Genomic DNA, 21,779 nt, shown 5'->3' on the forward strand with positions numbered 1-21,779 from the left:
GCAGCAGCTGAGCCAAACACCCACCACGCGTAGTTTAGCTCTAACAGTGAATTTGCACTGCTGAATTTAGTCCAGTTCCTGCTGTCAGATCTAAACCCTCTTCAAAACAGTTGAATTAAGAGTCTTTGCTCAAATAAGCAAGTTTAAATCCAGCTTTCCAGGGTTTCTTCCTCTAATATCTCAACTGAATAAAAAGCTATGGCAGAGTAGTATTTCATAGTAGAGGAGTAGTACTTCATGTAGGGAAATTCAAAATAGTAGTTTGACATGAGAATTTTGCTAAATAACTTACTAAATTGTAAAGCTGAATTTAACAGCTGATTGCCTGCAGTTTCTCCAAACATAATCTGCCTGAAAATAAAAATTCACAGTCTCGATCACTAACCTGTCCTGCTCGAGACATTGTGCTGCAGTTTAGCAGTTAACATCACCTGACAGCTAGGAACCCAAATGAAAGGGACGTTACTGTAGTGATGGGGAAAAATGGAAAGTCGTTCTTAAAAAGAACAGGGCTTGTAGCTGAGGTTCTCATCTGATTCATGCATACAAAATGGCCTATCAGTATTTAATTTTGGTGCTGTTGCTGCTCTCTTAAAACCTAACCACACAATCATGGGGAATTCTCAGTTCTCTTTTCCTTAAAACTTGCATCACTATGATTGTTTTGTCATGCTTTGAGTATATGATGTATAATCGCTCTCTTAATCTAGAGCTTTTCCTTCCCATAGATTCAAAGGAAAACCGATACGCAGTTTCCAGTCAAATTTGTGTGTGCCTACCTGCCAGGGCCTCAGCTGGAAAATTCAAGCTAAGGATGTACAAAAGAGGTCAGCTATCACATAGTGTTGTTAGCAATACTTCAAAAGAACAAAAGCAAGAAGTTAGAGGTGAACTGGGCTCACTATCAGAACCCTATGGCAGGACCCAATTCAGATTTTTACACCTTGATGGTGTCCTATACACATTCAGAAGCAAGAAGTGTAAGTAAAAACTCAGAAAATACTCTGTTAGCACTTACCTATTCCCTACTTGTCCTGAAAGGTCTAAAGAAATGAAGGAAGAATGAAAACATGGTGTAAGGAATGAATGAAAACAGGTTTAATTATCATAAAGGCCAAGCAGAAAAGTCTGTACATGAGGAAGTTATGAGAGAAGCACGTTATCAGCAAGGGGAAAAAAAAAAAAAAAAAAGGTGAGAAAAACACCACTAACAAGAGATGAGAACAGAGTAAATTAAGTTGAGGAGCAACTGGTGAAAGATGATGGGAAGTTAGTGTCAGACTTCTGATTAGCAGAAATTCTTCCGTTACTGACATACATCAAAAGATAATCGAGGTATTCTCTCATTTAGATGAAGGGCCATCTATTAATCACTGTATGTTCGTGAATTTTTTCAATATGATCCTAAACGTAATCAAACATGTTGTAAACTTGCTACATTTGTTCTGTACAGAACAGCCAAAAGAAAGCTAATCTCATTGCCCTGGAGGAAGTCTGAATACCTACAAGCTTTATACTGGTTTAAACCATGCTTAAACCAATTAAGAATCCATGTAAAAAATGTCCCTCATTAAGCTAAATTTCCCAACACCTGATTTAAAGCAGCTGAAGGTTTATCTCTATTAGCTCTTTCCTCCAGGGTAATAACTTTAATAACTGCATAAGGCCTGTACCTGATGGGAAAAAGGGAAAAAGAGCAGTTTGTTAGAAGTGAGCCTAAATGTGAGTCACTCACACAAATAAAGAGACCTAAACCATCTTTGGGTTGTTTTTTTGTTTGTTTGTTTGTTTTTTTGTTTTTTTTGGAGATTAACACCTCTTCTCTGCTAGATCTATGATCTAGCACAAGTGGGTTCGAAAATCCCAAAGCATCTCGAGTAGTGGCTGCTTCCTGAGCACAACTCTCAGCCACACAACAAAGAGGAGCAGAGCAGCTGGAGGTCATCCCAGCCAGTTACTCCGACTGAAGTCATCTTGCATCTCACACGCTCACACTAGATCAGAGGATTACTTTGATCCCACGTTCCTTTATCCTCCGCAGATGGACCATTTTTCATTTACTTTTCCTTTTTAAATGCCAAACTTCACGCTTGTCATAAAATGTAGAGTTACTCATGCACAGCTCAGCTGGTATTGTAGTTATAAGCTCAGCCCGTGTGGCCAGAGGACCTGTTTTACCTCCCCCATAGACACACACCAAAGATCATTCCAGCTTTGGCAAAGACTTTGCAATCTTGGGCAAACCTGTAGGAACTTGGACACCATATGTGAAAGTCAAAAAAGTCTCTAATAATCTTAAGTAATTCCTTTATGGTTTTCCTAGATATATCAGTTAATGAAAAGTAATTAAGCCTGGAGCAGAGGCTGACCTTTACTGAATTGTACTCACTTAAGCACGCTTCGGGGAAATATAAATTGCAGCTAGGAGAACAAGAGCTTGATTTGGGTAGAACCTCAGCCACGTCCTGCACTGCCCAGGCACACAGCAGGAGACACAGAAGGTCAGTCTAACTGCTAAACAGCACATTTCCCAGATTTAGGGAGACCTGAGCTGTTCTCCCAGCTGGAGCACGCAGCAAGTTTCCGTATCCCTCTCTAAATTCATTTGCATTTCACTTTGTCTCCTTTCGTTGCAGTCAACAGGACAGAACAGGCTTTGTCCCTAATTGCACATGCCTCACCTTGCACCCACAGCAGAAGGCTGGAATGGCCTCCAGAAACTACCGCAGCAGAAACAAGTAACGAGCATGACTCCGTCCTCAAGCATTTAGCATAGAAATAAAAAAGGTCACGGAAAATTCAATCTGATATTAGACCACAGCAAGCGTAGACTAAATTATTTTACAGGGTTTGTGTGTCAGCGTGCTCCAATATGCTCCTTTCTGCCTAACGATGCGAGTACACTCGGCCACGACAGCCGGAGTGACTGAAGAGGTCACTTTCCCCAGGACACAGCTGGCAAACAGGACACACAAACGCTCTTTGCCTGCCCCAGTGCTCAGCTAGCAGGTCTTTGCCTGGGCAATTAAAGCCAATTTGGCTCTCTCATCACAAAAGACGAGAGAAGAGGTTCCATAGTGCCAACCAAGTGGTGCAGGCGTTTCTTCCAATTAGTGGATAATAATAATCAGCTCTTGGTAGGCTTTGATGACATAAATGAGCCAATAAAAGGCTGAGAGAGCTGGGGATGTTCAGCCTGGAGAAGAGAAAGCTCTGAGGTGACCTTACTGCAGCTTCTCAATACTTAAAAAGTTATTACAAAAAAAATGGACGGCAAATTTTGCTCGGGCAGATAATGACAGGATGAAGGGAAAGGGTTTTAAACTACAAGAGGGGAGATGTAGATTAGATATAAGAAAGAAATTCTTCACTCAGAGGGTGGTGAGGCCCTGGCACAGGCTGCCCAGAGAAGCTGTGGATGCCCCATCCCTGGAGGTGCTCAGGGCCAGGCTGGATGGGGCTTTGGGCAAGCTGGGCTGCTGGGAGGTGTCCCTGTCCCTGCAGGGAGGTGGAATTAGATGATCCTCAAGGTCCCTTCCAACCCAAACCATTCTGCGAAGCCATACCCTGAGTAAAGTGGCCTCCAAAGGCAGCAGAACGCACTCACACACACACAAAATAGCTGCTATCAGTTATTAGAAAGGTTCTGCAAATATTACATTAGAACCACCCTCTGGAAACTCTTCTCTTTAAAACTTACTTTATCTCTTCCAATGGGAAGCGGCATAGCTGTATAAAGGTTTTTTCTTCCATCAAACACTGGCTTGCGATCCCCAAAGATCTGTGTTTTAAAGTGCTGAACCATATGCTCCACTATTTCCCTGGAAACACAAAAAGATGACGTTAATTCAACTTTTTAAACTTTTCACGTTAAGCAGCAAGTGAACGCTACCATTTATGAGCGGAAGCATGAAGAAAACGAAAGGGATGCCCACTGCTGAGCATTAAAGCTACGATTTGTTTCACTGACCTGCCCGAAAGCAACCTTTCCGCAGCCTGAACTGTTTTCTCAAAGCAGCTATTTTTAGCGTTTTCAGATTGAAGCTTTCCTTCCTGTTTTCTGTGATTCACTAGAACTGGCAAAGCTATCTCAGGCTCTGAACAGCAGATGCATGGCACTCTCCGGGGCTTCTGCTCCCCTGTCCTACAGATCTCTTTCAGCATGTCACCAGAGGATGGTGGGCCAAAGAACCACCACTAAACCTTGCAGCCTTGGTGCTGCACCAGCACGATGCTCCTACGATGACAGCAGCACACAAGCTTTTTGCCTAACACTACAAAAGATGTCTTAAATGCATTTTTTTTCCCCACAAAAGCAACAAAACTCGCATTCACGGGGACTCACACGTTTTAAAAATCTATCTTCATTCATAAAGCATAGCTTGCAGGAATGAAGCAACCACCTCAAGTTTTTGTCCAGCCACTGTGGTTTACACGCTGGCCGTGCAGTGCACCAGCAGCTTGTTGGAATAACACCGCCCTCTGATGCCAAAAGCCTTTGGTCCAAACGTCCCAAAAAGACATCCCTGGAAGATCCTTGATGTATGGCTGCGAGCAAAAGGGCACAGAGAAGTGGAGCTGACACAGAAAGGAAAGCCACGGGATGCTGTTTCTGCAGTACCACTGTCAACTTGCTCAGGCAGCTATTTTATACACCATTTCTTGGAAAGGTAATTAGCCTACTTGGATACTGGAGCGGCACAAAGCTCTGAGAAGAAACGCTGAGTTCATCCAAGTGCTGTAGCCAATGAAAACTTTTAGCTGACGATTTCTTTGCTTTGTCCCAAGGCTTTAGGACAACACAAGTTCATTAAAAGAAACTTGTCTGACCTTGTGAGAAGTGGGAATGAAACTTGGCCCAGTAATTTCTGCCTTGGATCTGCAGTATCTGACTGGACAAGTACATACTTCAAGGATGGGAGGAAGGAAATATATTTCAACCTTAAGTTAAATGTTTCAAGTAACAAAAAATCCATTCTCTTACTAAGCAAGTTTTGGTTGTAAACTACTCTATGAACATGAACGAAGCTTAATTAAGGCTTTCAAACTTCAAACCACATTTAGCAACCGTGTTTCTCAGCTGTGGGCTGAGACATCTAAATGAAAAGTGAAAGTGTTTTCTCCATCTGAAGTTAAAAGAAGAGTTATTTACTCATTCTCCAACTTCAGCCCCTTGGGACTACTATCCCGCAAAGACCATGCGTGCATGCAAGAATTTGAGGCCGCTGACCAGAAGTGGAGCTCATTTTGAGCTTTGTACAATCCCAGCTATCCTCAAAACTTAAACTGAGGGCATCCACAGTGCAGAACCTGATGCCACATTGCCCGTCCTGACTGTCAGCCAAAATAGATCTGGACACGTATCTGCACAGTCACAGGCCAAGCCACAGCAAATCCTAGAAGGAAACTGAAGAAGGAAGCCAGGACAGATGAGGGAGAGGTGTAAATGAAAGTAAGATGTCCTCCTATCTTTGCTGGAGATTATAAAGAAGCTATTTACTATAAATATATGTATTAATGCACTTGTAAAAAAAAAAAAAAAAAAAAAAGTACAATTTAGTCCTGAACTATACGTGCATCCCACACAACCCTACGTATATACCCAAATACATACACCAACACAGGTATACGTGTAGGATTAGAAGGTTCTAGCTAACAAAAACCCAGGCATGGGCAAAGGCATGTACATCTACAGGGTAACAAAGCACGAATAAGTGCTCAAAGAAGTAAAACACACCCTTCATCAAGGGAATCCCATTTGTACTCTTCCCACACCGCACCAGAAACGCACACTGTAGCATCATGAAATGCATTTAGGACACCCCTGCTTAATGCAAAAGGCATTTTGTCCATGCACTTTTGTACCTGCTCCTGAAGAGAGTTTACCAAGCAGCGTTTGCTTTCAAAACTAAACCCAATTCTCAACTAGCTTCAAGATTAAACAGCTAGCCATAGGAAAAAAAATAGAACAGCAAAGCTTAGCAGTGCTGCTTTACGGACATCCTACCATTAGTGGCCTCATCAGGGTAACAATGGGTAGCACGCTCCAGTTTATTACTTCACGGTAGGAGAACTTTGGCTTTCAGGTGGCTTTTTTTTTTTTTTTTTTTTTTTTTTTTGACTCCACACTTCGCTCCCGACTGCATATTCCACCCATGTGACCTTTTTTTCATACGGAAAGTTTCTGCTCCTGAATATATAAACACGCCATTCCGATCCCCTGCAGTCAAGACGTGTAGGTAGTTACGCTGAAGACACTTGTGGTTTCCAGTCGCTGCCAAGTCTTGCTCTCAGTTTCACTTCTGGCAACGCCACTCTTCTCCAAGTTAACGAGGTTGCCACACTGTGACTAATAGGGCACACATGCAAAACGCGGGACCTAATTGCCTGGTTCCTTGGCCAACTGATGCCTGTTTTCATCTCGCTATCTGTTGCAGGAGCATATCTTTCCCTTATATAGAATCTCCTGATGAAGGATAATTTCTTACCTAACTCAGTCCCTCCACGATCCTCTTGCAGCAGCACAAACAAATGGGTTTTACCTCTCTTTTTCCATAGGGGAAGGTAAGAAAACAAGCTGGCAACACCAACTCCCTGCTGAAGAGCTTGCCAGCCAGCTGCATCCCAATACTGAACCAAGCAACACCAAAAATTGTATTTATCAAATTAATTTATACTGACCTGACCTCTCTAGAGTTAACACAGTGGCTTTAATCACAAGCTGACAAGCTGCATCAAAATAAGGGACCACTGGCACTGAGTTGGTAAGAAAGGAAGAAAAACTCTCAGAAATAACTCCTGGTGATGAACGTGCCAAGCCAGAAGCTATCAGTGCAGATAACGAATAGATAGAAAAACTCCTCTGAGCTGTCCACAAAACCCAGCACACGGCTCCAGCATTTTCAAATCACCGCAGGAATGTAAACAAAAAGAGGAAAAGCAAAGCACGCCATTTACCTGTTAACTCTTCTAGGGCATTTTTCTGGCTTTATGTCCAACTCATAATGGTAGATATCAATTTTGGGAATGTCCATTTCAAAGAAGTTGGCCTGCAGTTTGATTGTTCTCCCAGAAGAGCCGAAATCTGGGCGAGGAGGAGGTTTGAAGGCATATCCCTGGATTGGTGGTGGCATTGGTGGAGGAGGTGCGAGCACTGAGAAAAAAAAAAAGGAAGAAAAAATTAGAAAAAATTAGCCACGTGAGCTACATTCAACTGCCTTTTGAGCAAATTTACAGCCTAGTTGACCACTGAAGTAGAGCACATTCAAACCTGTAACCCAAACTAAGAACAACAACAAAAAAACCACGCTAACAGGAGTCCGTAAGTCTCTTCTTCCAATGCTGGTTCGTTATTTGCTGTATTTCCTAGTCATGATTACTGACCAAAAACCTTACAACTAGTTGCATTTCCCTACCCTGGACAGGATTTTGAGATGCTAAGCACGCACTGCCGGAAAAGCGAGAAGTAGAGCATCACTTTCTTGCAGGGAAGGTCTCAGTTTCAAAAGAGATACAGAAGCAAATCACCTACCCGCTTTTATTTGAGCAAACACCTGTAGGATGGAGTTTACACTACTTAAGCCACCTTTGAAGTCGTTATTTGAAAGGCTTGTACGCACGTAAAGCAAATACCACAGGCGTATTTCAGCTGTGTGCATTTTGCTCTGATCACCGCAGCCTGCCAGGAGCAGGAATGAAGCCCAGGAGCCCTTCCTGCACATCTCTGCTCCCTGGCAAACACGGCGCGTTAGAATTCAGCTATGCCCTGCTGTTTCCTTGATGCAGAGAGCAAACAGAGCAAACAGCCTCCGGCTGAGCTCAACCAACAGCCGGCTGCTATAGATCGGGCAAGGCACAGCCAAAGCGCAATAGCTGCTTGCTTTAACCTAGGAATTCCATGAAAAATCCACCAGAAAGGATCTGAGAGAGCAATTTGAGCATCCAAAGCTCCTCAGACAGCAGTGCTCAGCTTGCCAGAGGTCTAAAGCAGCAGTAGCTCGCTGCAAAATGCTCAGGTGTGAACGAGCCCAGCGGGCTCCTCGCTACATGTGGGCACCCAGGTGGGGCTCTGGGATCACCCAGCTCAGTCTTCAACACAGAACCTCCTTCATCCACATGGCTGTCACCTTCTCTGCTGGAAAGTGCTTCCAGAAGGGTAATGCTCAGCAATATCCTCTTGCTTCTGGCTGATTTCATCCTGGTCAGGTTATCCTCACGGCCTTTTAGACTCAGCACTGGTTGTGGTTTCAGATTTAAACCTGGCTAGATGTGGCCAAGCTGCCCCTTACCGTGGCACCAGGCTGCTCTGTCATTGCCCCTCCTCTGCAGGACCAGGTGAGAAAGCTGCTCCCACAAACATTTAGAGCTGCAACGTTTCAAAGCTTTCTATTACTCAACAAGCCATTTTATTGCTTTTATTGTCGTCTTAAAGCCCTTATTTTCATTTCCACTTTTCTCTAACATCCCCGTTCAACCACAGCGGCCGGGCACTGACACGATTCTGTATTTTTGGGGTTGTTCCCTATCATTCCCATAGCACCAGCCACTCCAAAAATGTTTCCATGTTCTGTCCAGGCTCCTGGCGTTTGCCTTTGAACATTTCTGCTCTTTTTATCCGCACTCCATCCTAGCTGGATCATGGATTGCCTTACCACTAGTACCTGTTCAACTGTTATCCCATCCATACGAAGCATTTCCCTTCTCTTCACCCCCCATTTTTATGCTTTCTGACATTTTATCTATTTCCCAGGTATTTTCCAGCCTTATTTCCCTGCCCTTCCTTTTTTTCTGGGCCAGGTTTGATGCAGCATTTTTCACCTCTCTGCAAAGTAGCACGCTGCTGGGCAAGACGGGGAGGCAGTTTGACAGCACACCTGCACCACGTATTTTTAAACCTTTTTATTTTTATTTTTTGAAATGATCCAATTAAAAAAGAAAAAAAGCTATTTCTGGCTCAGCTCACCAAGCAAACTTATTTAGGGCAGGGTGGTGCTTGAAGGAGATAAGTCCTGTTTATTAAACAGCAGCGCTGACCCGATAAGCAGGCAGCCTACGTCGCTGCACACGCTGCAGCTGGAGGACTGAGGGATGTGAACCTAACTGCAGGGGAAAACCCAAGTTAAACCAAAAATGACAACTGGTGGCATGAACTCATTGTAGGGACCACCACCTCAGACTAAGACTGCTGAGAAAAAGCAAGATATCTTGTGGGAAACGCGTTACAGCAACCATCTGTGAGGTTCAGAGGCACAGCACGCTGAGTTCAGAGCATTGTCACTCTTTTTTTTGTTGAAGAAAACCCACAAGACGTAGCTGCTGTGTTCAAAGCTGTCCCAACACACTGCCCAGCTCCCGAACAATTCCCTGCACCCACCCGCCAGGGCCCGAAGGGCCGCTGCTGGCAGCTCTCCAAACACCCCCGTGGTTTTTTCCTTGTTATTTTCCTCCGTCCCTGCTTTTCCAGAGGCTCCTTCGCAAGCACGGACGCTGCCTTCAGAGACAGCATTTCAAAAACTCCATGTGGATACCTGGACCTTACTCTTAAAGCGCTGTCAGGGGGAGAACAAACTGGAAGATGAGTTATTAAAGGTGAAACATCCACGCGATATCTATCAGAAGCTCCTCACTGCACAAAACCCCGAATACCGAGGGTGTTTGAGCCTTGATATGAGGCTTGAGGCCCTCACAAAAACGCAGAGCTCTGTTTTAAGGGTTTGGAGCAAGGTACGCTGGAGATTCAATAGCGAGGTGCCCACACAGAGCATCTTCAGGCTTATTTTTTAAATCATGAAGTCGCTTCCTTTTATAATTCACCCAGTTTACATAGACCGAATGTTCAGAGTTATCGCTCGTAAGAAATGTGATTTCTCAAAAAGAAAGACATCTGGGAAAAGCCAGGTATTAGAAAAATACCATCCTTGTGAAGGGAAGTAAACCTCAAAGAGCATTGCTCTGGGAAAAGAGAAGAGGAGGAAGAGGAAGGAGGAGCAGAGGAGCTACACACCGACAGGGAAACGAGCCCAGAAATGCTACTTTAGCATAAATTAGGTGTTTTTGAAATGTACAACCTGCCTGCAAAGCCAGGCCGCCTGCGTGCAGCTCCCTCTGCATCCAAACAACGCCGATCAACCCCGAGATAAGAGTGACTCAGGGAGCCACCTGGCCAAGACACTCCCAGCACATGAAAGGTGTGAATGAGCCGCGCGTCTCAACGTGGCTCTGACATCCAGCCGGTTGTGTAACTGCGTTTTTGGGGCTGTTTCATTCATTTCTAACCACTTTGCAGGCTTCCAGCGCCGTCCTTCATACTTCCCAATGCTGTAAAGCTTCGCTGCCGGGCTGCTCAGTACCTGGAGGTGTCGCAGGTCAGCACCAAGCTTGGATATCACAGATTTTCGGCAGCTAATTAGGCCCTGGTAATAATATCAGAGCCTAACGAGTTACTAAATAAGAAGGGGCCGAGCTGGTTGCATCCGAGGGCTTGTCGACACAGGAGATCGTCTGAGCGTAATTAGACCAGGGTAATTATATCAATAAGTTTCCCGGCGTAGCAAGCCCTGACACATCTTTAATAGTCAGGTGATGTTTGCACAACTCACAAATGTTTTAGCATCTGTCTCCCGTAGCCCACATTAGTCGATAGGAAGTCTTTTAAACTATTCTTCTAAAAATACAGCCCCTCGTTTGGCAGCTCTGCTTTGGGTCCAAGTCGCTGATAGCAGACATCGAGGCAGTTCCTCTGGATCATCAGGACGGGCGTTTGCAGATGTTGAAGCTGCCGTTTGAAGAGGATGCTTTAAGCCCTTCAAAAACATTTTCTGGTGCAGTTTGACTCATCTTAAGCAGGACTTGAAACAAAGCAAGCTACAGGCAACAAAGCTTAACCTGAAGACAGAATAAATTCTCTCTGTGCTAACAGAAGAGGCACAACAAACACTTTTTAAGGATATCAGATGGACTAATTACTTGACACCCAAGTCTTAAAAGAAGTCCAAACTTCAAGCCTGCATAAAGAATTGCAATTTAATGTTAATTCCGCTTCCCCTGCAGCACCTGATGTGCCCTGCTCGTCCACCCCACACCGCAGGCAGCACAGACCCCAAAACAACTGCAAATACTGCTTCTTGAATCAAATTCTGCCATTTTTGTGTGTCAGAGGGGCTTTGGCTTTTCCCTTTTTCCGCCCCAAACTAACTAAAAACACTTAGGACCACCTTCAGGTTTTTCCACGGTCCGTGTTTTGGAGAGAAGCTCAACTTTCAAACTGTCTGTTAAGAACCGCTAGCCGCAGATAGGGAAGAGGCTGGCGGTGTTTTCTAGGAGATAAGGAGAACTCCAAGCTGCAGCTCACGGTCCCTTGATACTACGAGGGCAGAGGAATCTACACGACTGTCTCTGCTCCTCACCGAGTGCCTCTTGGCGTCCAGAAAGCTCCTCACTCAAGGCACAGGGCTCTTGGAGTAGATTTCAGGCACCGAGGAAAGGTAACGGGCTTAACCTCATCCCTAGGAATAAGATTAATTCAGCAAACCACGAGGAAGGTGCTGGAGGGAAGGAGGAGGTGGTGCAGGTGGGTTTGAATCCAGGAGCTGCGACAGCTTTATCTTAAACATCACCTCCTGAAAGGCCCCACACGAAGGTGGGACTGCCCCGAGATCTCCTGAGGTTTTCTGCTGATCCCTCCTCTGGAAAACAGCACTCTGTGGGGCTCAACGGGGCAAACAACCCGATAAGCATCTGGAAGGAATGGGAAGAGGTAAGGTGCAAAGGGTAGAAACCAATTCTTCCTACCCGTTTATGCAAATAAAGCACGTCCAGGGCTGCTTCGGGCAGCTCCTTTAACCACTTCTTGTCCTACCTATATAGCAAACTGGGCAAGCATTCAAGTGGGTGGAGGGCAAACAGATTGCTAGAGATCTCCTCAGGAAAAAAAAAAAGAAGGGGGGAAGAGTGGAGAGGAGGCAAGCCTCCCAGTAATTCACCTCCTGTATTCTCCTCGCGTTTCCTAGCCAGGTATAATCCAGTTTTTAAATCATTATTGCCTGGAACGGCTCCTAAAACGCTCTCCAGTTTGGTCACTCGGGTCCCATCCAGTCTGCTCCTGAGCTCCTCTCCAGCACCTGCTCGTCCCACCACGTCTCCATCTCCACTTGGACCCAAGCCGTGAAGAAACTTAAAACCACCACAGGCATGTTTTAAGGCCCTCGTACAACATTAGTGGGATCTTCAGGGCCACCACCAGGCCACGTTGCTTCTAATTTCTTAGTGCTGTCACATGAAATCCAGTATTCAGGTAAAGAGTGGTAAACACTTTTTTTTTTTTTTTTTTTACTAAATTCAGGTAAACAGCATCGCCTGCAAACCTGTAATCTCCTTACGTTCAGCAGACTTAATCTAAACACGATTTTTATGCGATAATTGTCACTTACCACGAAAGAATTCGAACTATGTTAATTCTCAAGCCCGCTGCTGTATGATTTTTGCCTGGAGTAAACACTTACAGATCCAGACCCATGGTTATCCTGGCTCCTTCCCTCCTGCTGCGTGTTATCAGAGGCATCGGTTCCCGCACGCACACGAGCACCACAGAGCCCAACAAGCTCTAAAGGCTCGGGCTTCTGCCCCTGGCATGTGTTTCTGGCGAGCTGTGCCTCACCAGCTGGAGACTGGTGCCACGGAGGCCCCAAACCTCCGTCCCCAGTGTAATCCACATTGTGTGCAACTTAATGAAACACAGAAGTGATTTGTCCTCAGCTTATTAGAGAAACAGACCGGGATGGACACATTTGCTCTGTCCTTTTGCGAGTACATTCACACCCACCCCACGCTTTGAATAGCAGTAGTTTTGCCTGAAGTCTACAAATCGGAATTTTGAGTTAGTCTCATGCCTAAAAATCTTTTTACTTCACAAAGCTCAGCTGTTAAGCTCTAACTCAGAAGCAGACACACTTTGCTCGGAAAAGAAATCTTCGCCCAGACCCACACCAGATTAATCTTTTTAAAAAAAAAAAAACAAAAAACAAAAAACAACTCGTGTCTCGGTTTGGAAGTAGAAAATTCACAACTGATTTATCATTTTTGGTAGTGAAAGCAGCTGCGGGAGCATCCCTACTAGGAGATCCAGCAGCATGCGATGCGGTTTGGAGAGATAGGGCTGTGGTTTTCGGCGCTGCTGGGACGAGTGGTAAAATACAGGTTTGTACGAACAGAATAATTGCGATATGACAGGAGTGTAGGCTTCCAGCAGGATGCCTCTGTGATATTCCCCCCCACACACACCCCGTTACAGCTTGCTTTCCCTCCACCTGCCTCCTGTAAGCAGCTCGGGTTCTCCAAGCAGTCAATACGAATTCAGGCTCGGCCGTGGCACCACGCCACCCCAGCCATGACAGCAAAAGCAGGGGAGGAGACCGTAAATAACGGCATTTTACTACAGAGAGATCAAATCCCCGCAGAAAAATTAAGTTATTCAGTTCTTCCTGCAGTGTCACTAGGAAAACCTTACTCAACGTCACACCCAGTCCTATAAATTTTCATCTGGGGGCTGTCCTTTTCTTCTAAGGGATCTATAAATATAAAAAGAAGTGTAAAAGTGAAAACAGAAAAGGTGTAAATGCCAGCAGGAAGCCGATACCTCCACTGAAGTTTTACATGACTACAGATTTGCAAATCAGAAACACTTGGGGAAAAAAAAATACCACTACTGTACTCTAATCACACAGCAAAATCCAAACAACCGAGCTCCAACTTCCTCGCCCCAGCGGGAACTCCTTTTGAAGGTTCCTCCTTCTGAGCGAAGCTCTCACTTTCTGAGGAACACACCCTGACTCAGCCTGAATCAGTGCGAATCGTTCCCGAGTGTGCCAGCACTACAGGATGAAGCAATCCCCCGAAAGAAACGCATTTGGTTCACCACGACATCCATTCCGTCCTGGCTTTCCTACCTGCATCTGAGCGTCTCCAAGTCTGTTTTTGTTTTGTTTGGGGTTTGGAGGGCTGGTGGGTTTGGGCTGATTTTTTTTTTTTAACCTATGTCTCATAAATATTTCTAATGAGGAAGCTAGAAAGCCCGAAGAGCTGAAGGTGAGACATCCGATTGCTTGAGAAACCTCACATTTCACCAGCAGTTCAAAAAATAAGTCACAAATCACACAAACAAGAGACCCCCCCGCTCAGATTTGTCCTCCACATGGGAGCAAACAAAGATTTCAGAAACGATTGAGGGCAGGAGAGGACAACCAGCAGAGAAAAATAAATATATTAAAAAAACAGCAAAAAAGGGAGCATTCACTGCAATCCCCCTGTCGTATGAAAGGACAATGAAATAAGTTCATTATCAAAGGATAAGAGAAGCCAAGAACCAAGAAATATTTTGATAGGAGTTCACCCTCTGCATGAGCAGCTGCCTGTCCTTTAATAGCAACCGCTTGCTGAGCCAGTTTCAAAAAGTACACACCAAGGCCCCAGAAATAATTAAGTTTTAAAGCCTCGTTCATCTGCATGACAAGTTTAACTTCAAACAATTCCTAGATTGATCCAGCTAAGCCAGCGAAACCTCCCTTCTTGGGAATTCTTCTCCAATTGGCTTGTTTTAAATAAATCGAGATTGGCACATCCGCACGCTTCCTAGAGCTAAATTAAAATTCAGATTTCATTTTCTCGTGTTAATTAGAGGCGCAAAAAAAAAAAAAAGCCCTGCTAGGACAGAAAGCTCTGCGGGGCCGAGCTGCCCGGGATCCCAAAGGCTGCGTTGTCGTGCACGTTCCTGGAGAGGAGCAGAGCAGGAAGAACTTCCCGGGGCAGAAGGTGGAGGCAACGAACGAGGGAGCTTTGGTTTCAGTTTGGATCAGCTTGCCCCGCAGTGCCTCGTGTAGCCTCCCACGCCAGTGTCAGCCCGACTGTTTCTTTCCCCAGCACTGCAGGATTAGTTTGGGGTGTAGGTAAACTTACTGGCTTGCACAGACAGCTTTTAGACCTGCTTTCAGCAGTGAGGAGCTTTGTTTCTCGGGAGGCTGTTTGGTGAAGGCTGCACGACGACTGAAAGCTGCAGCAGGGCCGAAACGCAGCTGAGAAGCGCTGGCAAAAACAGAAAAGGGGAAGCAAACGGCAAGGGGAGAGAGAATGAAGTGCTCTCACAGGCGCTGTGGTTAAAAATCACTTTCACAACCCAAAAGCGACCAAGATTTGGCAGCCCTGTGGAAAGCTCAATGAGAACTGAATCCGAAAGACAGCACTAACGGCAGCAGAGAGAGAGAGAGGGGGAAAGCCAACTTAATGAGTGACTTAATTATGTCATTAGCACACCGAGCCAATGGGTTGCTTCTGCCTTGGCTGTGTCACTTTGTAAAGTCCCACAGTTTAAAAAAAAAAAAAAGAGTCATGTCACCAGGTAGCACTTGGCTTCTCGGCTGCAGCAATGCTGTGAGGGTATCTACAAGAAATGCTTTTCCTTAATGCAAGGAAAGAGAGAGACCACGCAAATTTGTCAAAATGCTCACAGGAGAATTTTATTCCGAGCCTCTGCTGAACCTCTGAGGCTCACTGAGCGCGCTGTGAGGCACCACCTACCGAAACAGCCCCGTGTGTACAAAAATAGGGGCATCAGCCCTGCCCCGGGGTCACAACAACACTTCCTGAACGCTTCTAAAAGGTCTTTTCAAGCTCTACTTCTTAGAAATGGCTACTAAAAAAATCATCACGCTAACGAATTACTGCTCTGGTGTAAGACCTGGGAAAGGCTGGACTTGTGTGACACTCCTGGGGACTGCACTACTCGGGTCTGTCTTTTACTTTCCCCATCTTGCGAGCATAAAGCTGCCAAGGAAACGTTTCAGCCCATCCCTGGGTACTAACATAAATGGGAAAAGAACAAAAAAACACCTTGTGTTAAGTTTAAAAGTGCAGCACTTTTTATGGACAGGCCATACTTTTCGTAGCAGCTGGCTGCTCTGCGTGGACATCAGAAAGGAAGCAGAGCAGCAAGGGAAATTCACTCAGTGACACACAGAGCAGGTCCCTGCCCACTGACACTACAGTTAAACGCACATCATATTTTCCATCAGCTGATTTCTTTCTTAACTTCCCAAAAGCAAGCTGCTCAGGGCTGACTTTTCTTAATCATCGCTGAAGGCAAGGATCAAATTTAAAAACGAGCAGCGTTTTCAGGTCGTTTGAGCACTACAAACTCTGGAACTACAAACTAAGACCAAGCACCCCGCTAAAAGCTGCAGGAAGGCCGGCAAGAAGCCACGACACCCTTTGTGACGAGTCTGGCAAGTTTTGCAAAGCTATTTGTCGGCACATGCTTCGCTCACCCCGAGATGACTCTCGTTACGCATGCAAAGTTGCTAATTAGCACGAACCGCGGCCGTTTGCGACGCCAAGTTAACACGGAGACGTTTACTGCCCGATCCCCACAACTTTTGGGGGGCCAGAAGAACTCAGAAGGGATATTTTTGGGAACGGACACTCCCTGCTAGACTGCTTGACGAGGGTACTGAACCTCACGTTTCTGCACAGCCAAGGAGAGAACCACCGCTGACAAACAACTTCCACTTTCCGCATCGTGAATCTTTTGTGTACCTTGGCTCGCTACAGAAAAGAAGGTTTCCTTCATCGCTTGGCTTTGCACCTCATCACTGTCACATCTTTAAGATCCCTTATGATTACGCAGCAGGCTCAGCCAATGTAGTAAGGAGTTGTCTTCTTTAGGAAAACACCCCAGCGTGGTGACACTGCTCCTGAAAAAACCTCACTGTGATTTGTGGGTACGGCTGACAAAAGGGATTTAAGCTGAAGGAAGAAATCTCACGCAAAAAGGGAGAGCTGAAGGTGCACGTTAAATTATTGCCTCTTTTATGTATGCTTACAATGGATTTCAACACAGCTCGCTGTCCAAACAAAGCCGAGGAAACCACACAACCCTGTGCCACCAGCCGAGTTGGCACATGCAGAGCAGGACCCAAAAAACCTTTCCAAAACGCAAAGAGCAGCGACAGGAGGTGCCGGGCGTTCTTGCTGCCCTCGGGGCATGCGCTGGGAGGATGCAGGTGGAGTTCAGATCCTCCAGGTGAAGATGCTGCCACTTCCAGCACCCGGTGTGGGGGGGAGCACACCCTTCCCTGCATGTTTTAGGACTAAAGAGAGAGAATGTGCAACCACGGCATGTTGTCAAGAAAATATCGGGAGGTTAAAAGCGAGTACACATGCATTGAAACTCAAGAAAGATTTTAAAAGTTTCAAAAGTCTATTAACAGCTTTTAAAGAGGGAACTTTCAGCCAAACAGCAACTGATAAAATAGCCTGAGTTTCACTGCTTTGCTACAGAGAACTCCCAAGTAGTTTCGAGCACAAGAAGCAGAGTCTGTGTTTCACATGGAAACCAAAACCCCCTTTACAAAGTCACTTTTTCAGACAACTGCTGCTTCGACAACAAATTAGGATGTCAGGTAGCAGACAAAATCAAACATCCTTGCAAAGACTCAGAAAGGCACCTGCAGCACGCAAAGGAGAGAAATTAGAAACAGAGAAATGCTCTGCAGTGGAAGTTACAGAAGTTTATGGAAGTTTTAACCACTTCTTCAAGCCAAATTGATAGAAAGACAGAGTTTTTATTGTGATGACCCTGCCCAAGGCAGAGGGGTTGATGATCATGGGGTACATGATCCTTAAGGGTCCCTTCCAGCCCCAAACAGTCTCTTTTTATACCACTTCTACACCTTTCCATCCTGGAAAAGATGTCCCGAGATGTAAGACTATCAAGTTTCTTGTGTTAAAGAAGCAAAGCAAAAATCCCACCCATGCTTTCACGTTTCTTACTTTTAAGTTTCTTGAAGGCAACAAAGTGTAGGGATTGAAAAACACAGCAAATTAAATACTAAGTCAAGAAGTCAATACTTAGGGAAAAGGAAGAGGGATCACAGCTTTGCTAAGCATGGAAGAAGTGATTTTGGGATATCCTGCTCTCGTACTAAAAGTATCTTCCCCCAGCGTAACAGCGTGTTTGAACAAAGTTTCCACGTTCAACAGCAATTTTGTGAAATTAGTCAGATGCGGCCTTCCCAGCTTGCTTTCTACCATTTCCAGGAGAAAAAAAAAAATAATAATAAAGAAAGAATGAAGATGAAAATAGCAAACCCCGGGCAAATGGAGCCAGCTCAAGGGGGCCAAGGTGACAGAACGGGGGTGGTGGCAGCCTGTTTTGGCAAGTGGAGCTGGAGCAGTGAAGCAGCTCGGATGTATCCACAGGCTGGAGAGGAGCAAAGGGCAGCAAGATCTAAGCGAGGAGGCGCATGAATGGAGCATTTACACGGCGTCGAGGATGTGCTGACAGCCACGCAGGGGCTGGAGCTCTCGTGCACTCACAGCAGCCGCGTCTCTGTGCGTGTTTGCAAACCACAGCCCGTGCTCATTCCTCTGAGGCGGATCTCAGCGCGCGCTCAGGTAGCAGCTGAGCATGTGGAAGGGAACTTTCACTGGCAGCAGCAGACCGCACGGCACACCTCGCGCAGGACGGCCAAGCATCCTGCTGACAGGCCCCGTTTCCACGCCTCTTCGCTGCTCTCTTCACAAATAAAGTGCTAGCTGAATGCCCTGCCTGCCAGCAGGAAGGTATTTGGGACTGCTGGAAGCCTGGCTGGGGAAGGAAGCAGAGACCCTGATGGTGTGAAGAGCTCGCAGCTCGTACCCCAGGACAGACGCTGCTGCTGCCCAGCTCTGAACAGGGGAAAGGGCTGAGCCTCTGAGACTTTTACTGAGCCCACAACTCAGTAAAAGTGCAGCATTTGTGGCATCAAAAGCCCAAGGCTCAGAAAGGGATCTTCTACTACGAGGAAAATACCCTTACACACCAAATCCAGTGCTGGGGAAAGACCACTCTGAGTGAAAGGGAGAGCAGGAGGATCAGAGAGCAAAGGAAGGAAGACAGAGGGACTTCCACCTTGTTGCATTAAGGGTTCAAGTAATTGGGAGTGATGCCCAATTCATCAGGAGGTATCTTCCCCAACATCCCCTCTCCCTTAAACAAATCTATTTTTTATCTTTAGGTGGAGATTGACTGACACGCATACCCTTGGTTGGTGTGAAATGTTCTCAATTTGCTTTTAAAGGTATAGACTGGAAAAACTTAAAGCACAAGCTCAGCGACGCATGGTTACACCTTGGATACACGTAGCTTTTAGGCTGGAGGTGTGTTTCGGTATCATTATGCTATGATAATGGGCAAAGTTCACCAAAAGGGCAGCATTTTCTCAAAAACCATGGCAGGCCGTTGGCCCAGGCTAGCAAACAGGCAGCTTATCGGTTCTGATGTACCTTCGAGGTCCCATCTTATCACCGAGCCTGGCCGCGGTGCCTGCACTCCGCTCCACCCTCCGCACAGTCAGCACACCAAGTTCCCCTCAAACCCCCCAATATTTAGGGTTAGGGAACTTTTAGGGAGTGCAGCTGCAAAAGGCTTCCACCCTGGAGCCTTCCTCAGTGCTGTGTCTTTTCTTTAAGATGTGAGTATCAGTTTAATTTCTAAGTCACCTCCAGCAATTATCCCCCACACTAGTAGTAAAACTACTCTCACTCCACACACTGGCAGTATTTTCAATAATTTGGCTCTCCCAATTTTGAACAAGATGTATTGACAGGAGGCGAGCAGCCTTAGCAACAACAGCACAGCCTGAGCTCCACGAATACCTGTACGCCAACCGTGGAAACAAGAGAACCTGACGCTGGAAACAAAGGAAATGATTAAATCAACGTTTCCTCACAGTTATTGGAACGAAAGCGTGCGAAAGGCAAAGCCTTGAACCCCACTCAGCTGCAGAGCCCCATCTTCCCAGGGCTTCTAGTAAAGGCCTTCAGCACCGGAGGGAGAAAAGCGAGAAGTACAGCTCCTCTGCTTTTCCTAGCACAGCAGCAATCCTCCTCCTGGCTGCCCTTCTTGATTCCTGGCCCCTCAAGGGGAAAGCAAAGAAAAAAAAGAAGGCAGCAGCCAGCCGTGGGTGCCGGGATGGGAATGGTTCGTGGGAAGCAGGAGCCACCTCAGCTACAGGTCCCGTACCTCGCCGCGCTGCTCCTCGCTAAGGAATTCAGGAATAAGGGCGAGAGATTTTATGCAAAGCTGTCAGGAACAGTAAATTAAAGTACAGGAAGTTCGACTTGTTCTGAAACTTTTCTAGGAAAAAGAAAAAAAAAAAAAAAAAACACACCACGCAGCTATGAGGCACCAGCCGTCCAAACACTCCAGTTCCTACATGAAAATAGAAACTGCCTCACAGAAACAGCCCAGAATCAGAAAAAGCATTGTCCTGTAGTAACAATACGCACTTCTATGATATTAATATAGTTTCCCTAAATAATATCGGGGGTCCTTGAGGGAGCTGGCAACCTTTCTTTTGCCCACGTTCATCTTCCAGCTCCTGGTACTCGTTACACGACGGAGCCTGAGGACACCTAAGGAAGCCGATAACCTCTTCCAGCCCTACCTGATGCCTGGGTAGGGTCTGGGCAGCTTTTCCCAACACCTAAAACCCCCAAAAACGAGGCAGGGCCCGTGACAAGCGGGCTCCCCCCGACCTCCTTCAGCCCCGGGGCAGGCCAGGAGGATGCGGCCCGCTGCCGGGAGCGGGGAGGGAAGGAAATGGAGACCCCAGAGCTGCCAGCAGGAGGCTGAGCTGGCAGCACAGCCGGCCTGGAGAGGGGAAAGAAGGCGAAAAGGAGCTCACCCAGCCCGGGGAACGACCCCGACACGGAGCCGGGGGGCTCCCCGCCGCCCCCTCGCCTCACGGCGGCCGTGAGGGGAGGGCGGGGGGGGACCGAGCCGCCCCTCCCGGGGCCTCAGGACAGCACCGAGGCTTTGCCCCTTCCTTCCCCACGGCCTCAGAGGCTCCAACAGGGCCTAAAGGCTCCAAAACGGCCCCGTCTGGGGGTAAAATACGAAGCGGGGGAGCGCCTTAGGGCGCCTCAGGGCGCCTCGTGCGCCGGCGGTCGCCTCCCCTCAGCCGTCCCCTCCTTTCCCCCCTTCGTCCCCGTCCCTCAGGCACGCAGCGAGCCCGAGCTGAAAGCCCCAGAAAGCCCCCGAGAGTGGAGGCGAAAGCGGTCGGAGCCTCACCGGGTCCGGCGGAGGTGGCTCCCGGGTACATGTCTCCGTGTGAGGCGGCTGCGAGGGGAGGGAAAGGGAGGGAAAGGGAGCAGCCCGAGCCGCGCTTAACGCTGGAGGAGAAGGAGGAGGGGGGGGGGGGGGGAAAGGGAGGAGGAAAAGAAAAAGGGAAAAAAAAAAAAAAAAAAAAAAGGAGGAGGGCCCGCGTTAAAACCAGGTTACTCGGCGGCCCTGAGGAGCGGGGAGAAGGGAGGAGCTGTGGGGTCACGGGGAAGGGGCGCCCCGCCTGCTGCCCGCCTCCCTCCCTCAGCCCCCGCGGCGAGCGGGAAGCGGGGCGGGCGCCGCCTGAGGGGCCCCGCTGCCCCGGCTGTGGGGCCGGCTGTGTGCTGCCAATGGCAGCCGCTTCCCCTCCTCCTCATCTTCTTCCTCCTCCTCTTCCTCTCCCCTGACCGATTTCTTCCTCAGCCATACCGCCGGGCTTTGCTCTTCGCCTGCCGGTGTGGCCGAGCAGGCGCGGAGCGTATGGGGGAGAAGCGTTTCTAAGGGTCGCAGCCAGCCGCTGAGGCGAAACAAAAGGGTGTTTTGCCTCAGCTTCTGTTTTAGGCAGGTGTGGTGTCGGCAGTTGTGCTGAAATAAAAGTGTAGGGTGGCTGCTAGAGGACTTTGGAAAATGCAAATTGCTTCAGGCTCCC

The 21,779-nt window shown here is 47.1% G+C and overlaps 1 protein-coding gene across 2 annotated transcripts in view; it reads right to left on the minus strand.

The window, feature by feature from the left end:
* Positions 1 to 21,216, minus strand: part of AGO2 (argonaute RISC catalytic component 2) — a 44,252-nt gene extending 23,036 nt beyond the window's left edge. For both annotated transcript variants that reach the window (XM_084510069.1, XM_084510068.1), the window contains exons 1-3: positions 21,101 to 21,216; positions 6,958 to 7,153; positions 3,701 to 3,821 (exon numbers count right to left, since the gene is read on the minus strand). In XM_084510069.1, coding sequence (XP_084366195.1) covers positions 3,701 to 3,821; positions 6,958 to 7,153; positions 21,101 to 21,131 — 348 coding nt within the window. In that variant the 5' untranslated portion in view covers positions 21,132 to 21,216. The remainder of the gene's footprint in view (positions 1 to 3,700; positions 3,822 to 6,957; positions 7,154 to 21,100) is intronic.
* Positions 21,217 to 21,779: the final 563 nt, after the last annotated feature.

Source organism: Aythya ferina (assembly GCF_964211825.1).
Source record: "Aythya ferina genome assembly, chromosome: 2".
NCBI classification, from domain to species: Eukaryota; Metazoa; Chordata; class Aves; order Anseriformes; family Anatidae; genus Aythya; species Aythya ferina.